At 44.7% G+C, this 8,713-nt stretch overlaps 1 protein-coding gene across 1 annotated transcript; it reads left to right on the forward strand.

The window, feature by feature from the left end:
• The first annotated feature begins 402 nt into the window (after window positions 1-402).
• Window positions 403-1,242, forward strand: LOC126576615 (general odorant-binding protein 45-like). The gene has a single exon (XM_050237922.1). It carries the CDS (start codon window positions 403-405, stop codon window positions 1,240-1,242), a length of 840 nt encoding a protein of 279 aa, XP_050093879.1.
• Window positions 1,243-8,713: the final 7,471 nt, after the last annotated feature.

The following is an 8,713-nucleotide window of genomic DNA, read 5'->3' on the forward strand; positions in this document are numbered from 1 at the left end:
ACTGCTGTAAACCGAACGTTACATAACAGACTTACACTTTAGCTAATTCGATAAAGTCAGAGTCTCGACGGACTTATCACGCGATAAGGTTGCTTGAAGAAGCTTCAAACAGATTGGGGACGAGATCATCCAAAAGGGCATTGTTGCTGTTTGTAAAACAGAAACAGTTCCCGTGCAGCTCTGGCTATCAGGTCGGAAGTACGTGAGGATTTGTTGGGAGTGCGTTGGGTATGTTTTGGATATGGTGTGGCCCGACGTGAAACGATCCTCCTGCCGCTCTATAAAGCACGTTGTCTTGGGTGCGTTTGCGCGTAGTTATGAAACATTCGTCAGGAGGGAACAAGGGCTCGGTACTCGTAGTTGGGGCGTGTTGGGAGTATGGCAGGGTTTAGGAGTGTCGTGATGGGACTGCCTGGGCTGCTGCTGGTGCTGCTGGTGCTACTAATGCTCGATCAGCAGTCGAGTGTATGCCAAGGGTTACAGCTGCGCGTCTTAAGACCGACGTTTGACGAGGCAGTTGAAGAGTGTGCCCTGTTACTGTCAATTTGTCCGGCGAAACTGGTTACACTGCGCGTCGGGAGCTTACCAAGTGACGCCGAAACGAAGCAGCTGATACGGTGCGTTGGCGTGCGGTGTCGGTTCTGGAGTGATTACACGGGACTACGGGCGGATCTGCTGGCGCGATACTTCGTCGCCGACCGGAATGACACACTGGCCATCAACCGAACGAACGTCTGTCTGGAGAGTGTAGCCAAACGGCCACCGGATCCGTTCGATCGGGAGGACTGCAGCGACCTAGCGTACCGGTCGTTCCTGTGTTACTATCATAATTACGGGAACTTGCGCCGTACACGACAGTTCATCCCACTGGACCGTATGCAGCTGCTGCACGTCACGGCCCAGTGTATGGACATGTTGCAGATCTCCGTTGACGATCTTGCCGACCTTACGGTGGACGAGATGGATGACAGCGGCAGATTACACTGTCTCGTTCGTTGCATTGGCCTCCGCACAGAGCTGTACAGTGATAAAATGGGAGTCAATGTGGAACTCATGTATGCACAGTACGGTGAGGGATACACGGAGAAAAGCTACAAAGCGAATGCCTACAGTTGCGCCAAACAATACAAAACCAAAGCGAGTGACTCGAATCTGTGTCGAAGAGCGTATCATCTGTTGTACAAATGCTTCGAGCATGTGCGTAATCCCATTAACCAATACGAGATGGATGAAGTGATGTAAAAGTGTAGATAAAAAAACGTGCCAAAGAACCTAACAGTTAAGTTTGGTTAGAAAATGCCCTAAAATAAACAACCATACACCATAATTAACGATGTTAATTCGCCTTAGCATTATCCCCTTTTCAATAGTCTAGTGATGAAGCTGAAAGCTTTCCGTGGTACTCGGAATGGTTGACTTTAAAGCGAAATTATCCAATACCATTTATGCTACCGTGACGACGATGGCCATATCTGATCCTAAGAGAATACTTTTTTCGTGATCCAACATCAAACCCATGCTGGCGTCGGAAATGCCACCGGAGGGATTCCTTTTTTCCAACTCAAACTCGCATTGGTGAGCAAAAGGTGAGCTCCTCGGTGTCAGCGTATTTGCTTAGAGCATAATTGATCGAACGCGCCGGGGCTGGGTTCGTGGGGTCCCGGTGGGGTCCGTCGTTCATCTGGCTTCGGCGTGTGCAGCGCCTTATTTGAAATTGGCTTCGATTGATGTCCAGCGCCTCCATCACCGTACCTCCGATCGGACCATGGCGCGTGTTCTAGCGCTGGTTTCGCTGGCGATTCGATCCGATCGTAAACAAGGGATTGCTCGGGATTGTATTCGGATCTCGGGCACGTCGCGGGCGCTGCAATGACATCTGATGAACACCAAGCCAGAGCAAGCCGGAGCCGCGAACGCGCCAATCGATAGTGACAATCGAGACTTCTATTCTGACACCGCGGGGCCTACTTTGAGCTCTCCGTTCTCCTCACCAGGCTCCTCCATGCGTGTTTGGGCTGACGAAGCACGGAAGAAGATTGGCAGGCAACCCAGACCCGCGAGACACCTTAAGGGAGCGAACGAATGAACGAACGAACGAAGCCAAACCATCGCGACAGCAAGCCCTTGATCTGCAAGCCACCCGGCAACGGCAATGGCAACGGCACCGGTACCAGAACATCAAGAACCAATCAATCTTTTAATAGTTCGATCACGATTTTTCGTCGGGCAACCAATCCGGGAATCCGAAAGAACCCTCGGCAGCAGAGTTGGTTTCGTTTTGTTTCATTATTATTCATTGTTGAACACGGCACCGGCATGGCACTGGCACCGGCACGTTGCCAGTGGTCTGTGGATTCTGTTCAACTGCCATTGCTGCTGCTGCTACTGGTAGGTGTCCGTTTCCGTTCCCTTTCGATTTATCTAATTCACCACACACTTTCAAAGCAAAGGCAGGAGGGGGGAGGGACGGTTGGTGCTACCGTGTCTTCCAGTAAGCAGCGCTTAGGAGGGGTTAGTCAATCACTAGACCTCGAATCGATCAATGTTACTACAGAATCTCGTAAGATATCAAGATACTGTCAGATCGATAGTGGATGCTGCTGCTTTTAGCCGGGAAATCTTTCGGCTTCAGAAACCTTAAATAGAGACGGATGTAATGCTTTGGAATAAATGTGACAATACAAGATACCAAACCCATAATCAGGTATTGTTTGGTAAACTAATGAGAATATTTGGTACACTACATTCTTCCTATGGAGTTTGTTTCTATTTAAATCTTTCATATAGTGATATAGACTTTCGTAAATTAAGAGTATAGGAATTAATTTCTGTTTTATGCAACATCTAAAAACTGGATTGCTTTGATGAAGGCATTGTCTATCTTAAGCTTGTGCTTTCTTGCTTATTTAAATGATTCCAGTTATTGCATCGATAGAACTTTAACGTAGAGTACGTAACTCTATCTTTTGAAGCGTTCAAAGCAGAGATTGCTCTCTTCCAATACTTTTATACGAAATGAAGCTGAGCATCCTTATCATTTCTCATGAAACCAAATAAATATTATTCAGCAGGAGGAATGTCTGTACTGTATGTTGTATGCACCATGAATTGACACTGATTACTGAACCAGAAGTAACATTTCGTCTCCTTTTGTATCCGTCCACCTGCACAGCATAACATTTCCATAGTAAACATTTCCAAAGGCTGTACCTAGGCCATTTTATGTTTAGGTTTCTCGTAATAAGTTCACTTTGCATCATCATTGATGATTCTGTACAAGAATCACTCTCTGTTCTTTAACATAAGGAATAATTCGCAAACGGTTTTCTCTCTCAATATATTCCTTTTTAATGCTCATGGAATTCAATAAGACATTTTTCCATTTTTTCCATGGTAGACAGGCGTCTAGCAACTGTCATGTGCCCGGCGTTATTACTTAATTTTGCTAGCATTGCATGCCTTTGATATGAATTCTCCTCGAGCAATGCTGTCATTTTTTGTCATCTTACTGTTTTCTGTCATGGTTCTTCGGTATGATCAACATTAATCCACCGTCAATATATCATGACTTACTGTATCACTTTTCTTCATATTACGGTAGCATAAAAGAAAAATTACCGAAGAACATTTTAGAAATATTTTTAGATGGCCGGAAATGTATGTTGTTTACACTATAACTAAATAATACATTTTTTTTTAAATAGGTGAGTGGTAGTTAATAAGTAATCCTAGCAAGTTGTTACTACATCTCCTACCTCCTTTACTGCCGAGGTCACCACTAGTTTTGCGAAAAAAATGATAAGAATTCGTGCATAACCGACATATTGTGCCTTTACGTCTAATTCTATTTCGTCTTCAGCATCAACAACAAGTGAGCCCGAACAATATCGTCACCACATTCGTTGAAAAGTTGTCAAAGCGTGGCATTACTTCATTACTTCATTTACTATATTCGCGGATAGAAGAAGCATTTCAGATAGCACCCTTGGGTCGAGGCTAAAGTGGATTGCAAGACCCAAATGTTGCTTCCTCTTGGGCGTACTGTTTTGGATCTCATCACTCTTTGCTGCCATCCCAAGTAAGCCCCCATCGTAAAACATCTCCAATGCAACAATGGCCAACTGAGACGACGTCTAAATGAAATGGTTCTCTGCATTACGTGCATAACACCAAATGTCAACGTGCAGTAGCAGCCAAATTATGGTCTTTCGCCGCAGTGGCAAAGTATGATGGAAGCTGGAAAAACCTTCCTCAGAATTGCTTCCAGAACTCCACCGGATCACTCTCCACTCTCCCCCCGTGCTCGCTCATTCTGTGCATTCGCGCAAAAATGCAAAATCTCGAAACTACACAAGGAACACACACAGCGACAGGGGCAAGAGCAAGAAGAAGCGGCTTAACAAATTGTATTATTTATGGTGCCCGAGTGAGTTATGGAAAAAGTTTTCTTATTTTGGAAAATGTTTAATTTTCGTCAACTTCATTAAGAGGCACTCGGTTTTGCGTTGCTTTGGCGTCGAGTGGTGACGTCCTGGTCTCGGCTTATGGCTGTTGAAGACTGGAAGAAGCATCTCGACTTAGCATTTAGCAGCTTAACTTTGCACACGAGGCTCAGTGCGTTGTCTCGGGCCATGGGGCCGGTGGATTTATGGTGCACATGGTCGTGGATCGGTGCAAATATGAACTCTTAATACGGCAGCATAATGTTGGGCCATGCAACATGTTAACATGCTTCACAGAGACCGACGATTATGCTGACGCGAATGTAAACTTCTGCAATCCAAAAACCCTCTCTCTCTCTTTGTACGCCGTGACCAAGGCATCTTCCATCATGCGCCATGCTTTAGCTCCCAAGAGAAGAGAGGGCTTTATTTAAGTAATTTATTTTTCTCTCGCTTCCTCCAAATCCTATCACAAAACAAATGTACCGCTTTTTGGGAGGCGGTTGACAAAGTTGACGGTCCCTGGAATGGGCCAGCGTGCGATCGTCAATCTAGATTTCACGGAACAACCCAAGGCATCAGGATCGGATTGGGAAGTGGAAGCCAGTAAGCACCACCCGCAAGGATACAACTTTTCTACGCCCGTACATGATCCTGGGCCAGATTGTTTCCATCATTGATACCGGCAAATTTGACGGAAGGGCTTTGCGGTGATGACGACGACGACGGCGTACCGGCAAATCCAAAAATCTACAGAAGTTAGTCGACAGCGAGCGACAATCAGATTTGGGAGGCGCCATCGCCCAAAAAACCCATCGTGAAAGGTAAGCTCACCGAGTATCGGTCTCGGTAGTGACACTTTGGTGAAAACTTTCAAGTTAATCTACCCCGCAGCAGCACTCTGTCGTCTCGTCTGGTGGTTGATTGGTGGTTTTTAGTTGGTTGGTTTATGCTCAAGACTCGAGAGGACCAATTGTCCCCCACCAAAACGCTATCTGGATGAAATCCGGAGTGGAGTTGAAACAAAGCAAAAAAAAAAAACACTCAGGAAAGAAAATCACGAAACAGCCGTGCCCCGAGAGCGAGATTTTTCGGCGCAACTTTTGCCATCATTGATAATTGTTGCCGTCAACGGCCATTTCCGGCCACGGACACGGAAGCATCGGATATTTATCGTTGTATCGCTTCCGGCGTCGAGGATTAGTTGGAGTAAAAGGAAAACGCCCGAAGGTTTGATTTGGATCCTCCTGGATCCGATTGGACGCAAATTGGAGAACGTTCCATCAAGGGAACAGAACGTCCGTCTAGTTTAGATCCAAATTTGGGTAAAACTAAAGAAGGATGAAGTCAATAAAACACGCAAGATATAACTACAAATGGAATATATTTCATTTGAGTCCTTTTGGTACCTTCTCACGGTATTGATGGTAAGGAATTTCCGTTCCCTTCGTTACGCTCCAATGGCACGTTGGGAACGTTGTCGAGGGAAATGAAACACTTGCGATACTTCCTGATAGTTTTGGTGGCGCGTTTTTCCGCGAAAACCCAACTCCCCGGTCTCATCAATGGGGGAGGGTGGACCTCGAAACACGAAGGCCTTCAGTTGCTGCTGTCCTTCCGACTCCGTCACGATTGTCCCGTCGAGGGGCTCTTCCGCGCAATCTATCTTCCTGCAAACGACGTGGAAAAGGACCAAGAGAGAGAGAGAATGAGAAAGAGAGCGACAGAGTGAGTGAGAAAGGAAAAGAAAAACTTTCATCTGTGTCTCCTTGGATCCATCGCTTCCGCCACCAACGGTGTACTATCACCATGGCCTGCTTATTTATCGCTTTTACGATGGAAAAGTTAAACAAGAAACTCCCAAACACTTGGGGTGGTCTCGTTGGTCCGTTCACGTGGACTTGGGATCTATTTTTTTTGCTCCACTCCCCCACCAACGCAACGGACTTTCCATCAAATTCCCCAAAAACGCACCTTTGCGCCACTGTTGACACTGGAAAACCGGAGTGTCGTCCGGAGTTGTGGTGCCCGGCCCCGATGCCGAACGCTTGTTAGCGGAAGTGAACTTTGTGCTCCTTGGAATCAGAAGCAATTCTGCCTCGGTGCTGGGGACTTGGCAGGATAATAGATGTGGATTAAATTGCGTGATCTTTGGCGTGGGCTCGCTTTGCCACAGGGCGTCAACATTTACACGGAAGATGATTGACGAAATGAACGGGGACGCGAGAGGCCATCATCGTCAAACCGCAAGATGCGTAGAGTGTCCTGGGCCGCACCACCAGCGCCAGCTAGATGGCCCTACTCCAAGTGGCAGTGTGCCCTGAAAAATCCTTATCCACGTGGCCCCTCGATGGTCCGGCGCTCAAGAAACGGCAAACACACAAGTGGCAAACGTTTTACCACTTAACACAGGGACTTTTTGACCATTTGTCCGGGTCCGGGGTTCGGGCGAAGCAAATCGGTTTGTGTGGCTCCCGGGGCTCGTCCCAGGGAACTCAATTTAATTTATTTGCATATCCAATCCCTGGCTAGAGGCTGCTGGCCCTCAAAGGCGGCAGGCACAACGTGTAGACACGGGCAGGAAACTGGAAATGGTTTTCTTCGGCTTTCGCCTTCCGGATAAGTCCGTTTGATGTTTCCGCCAAGAAGTGTGGTGTGTATGTATGTGTGTTTTGAAATGATTTTCCAGAAAGCAAAACACCGCCGTTCATGTATGAGGTGGTACGTACTGCGTGTTGGTTTAAATAATAAAACAATCAAAAGACACAAGCGCACAGTACAGTGTCGCTTTTGTGATTTTATGCCTGCAGTTCGGTTCATAAAATCTCACACTAAATAGGTTGTGGACCATTGGTTGCGTAGCGTATTTTCAATGAAAATAGATATGTAAACAATTGAATTCGAAATGTTTTGCTTTTATAATCAACAGATATTGAAATATTTTGCTATAAGCGTGTTTATATTTATTTATTTATGTATTTATGTTTATTATTCAGTAAGAGATCATTTTATTAAATTGCTATATGTGCGTATTTGTCGAAAGAAAATGAGTGATTAAAACGAATTAGGAAAAAAAATTCCGAAAGACAAAACATTTGATGATAGCAATAGTGTTTCAGATCTGTCGGACATTGATTATGACCTAGAATATCTAGAAAATAGTAACACAAAATGTGATTATTATTCGCATGACGAAATGGAGTGTTTCAATGACTAATGTAATAAAAAAGAACCAAATACTTGATCACAACACAGTCAAGAAATATCCTGTTCGCTTTCTACAGCTGTTGCTATGTAAAATTTGTTTTTTTATTATTTGTCCTTCCGACAAGCGAAAAAAATGTTATCGCAACACCAGCAAATACGACAAAACAAATGTTGGTGACAAATGGCAGGACAATAAGACGGCAGCCTTATGTGCAAACATAAGAATATTGATTCTTACGGGTGCTTATTAGTGCGCTTCATTGTTTTGTTGCTTTCAAAACTATTTCATTATATTCTTTTTAACAGAGCAAATAATGCATATTTGGATAGTTTGGTTGATGTTACATTTGGCAGCCCTTTATATCGTGCTATTATATTTTTAGATTGATTCAAAAGTTTGCAAGAGTTTGAAACAGCATTACATTTTGGTGATGCCAATAGCCGAAGATAAACCGACAAACCGACCGATAAACTCGCTCCGATTCAAGATTTGCGGGATCGATGTTCCTCCAATGATCTACAATTGCTATGCTAAAATTTGACAATTGACAAGCAACTGAATGCCACCAGAGAACTGTGTTCTTTTCAGCTCTAATTGCCATCCAAACCAGTTAAAACTTTGAAGCAACAGCCGTTTTGCTGGTCGCTGGCATCGTCAACTTGATTATGGATAACCATCCCCTCTATCTTCGTTGAGTAACTCGTCAACCAATCCATTTCGACTATGCTCACAACATTCATTAATGTTCGCTTATTAAAAAATACCATATCGATACATTCAAAACGAACGGATTTTTATTTTTAAAGATATAGTTGGAAAACCAAATGGTCAAAACCCAACTGCTGTGTTTAATTGCTTAGACCAAACATTGGCATTGTAACAGGGGGCGACGGTATTGTGCAAAGTCATTTTTGACAAGAATACATGGAAAACAATCCTTGAACTTAAACGACAATCGTTTTTAACAAGATTGATACCCATAGCAGATCAGGCAGCTGCTACTCAAGATACTTATCACGGGCATGCCGGGAGAAAATGGTCACCATCCATAACGGTAGAGAGC

This window comes from Anopheles aquasalis, chromosome 3 (genome assembly GCF_943734665.1).
Source record: "Anopheles aquasalis chromosome 3, idAnoAquaMG_Q_19, whole genome shotgun sequence".
Taxonomy (NCBI): Eukaryota; Metazoa; Arthropoda; class Insecta; order Diptera; family Culicidae; genus Anopheles; species Anopheles aquasalis.

What these genes read in the sequence shown, in the direction of transcription:
- LOC126576615 (XM_050237922.1), top strand. Translation starts at nt 403, where the DNA reads ATGGGACTGCCTGGGCTGCTGCTGGTGCTGCTGGTGCTACTAATGCTC.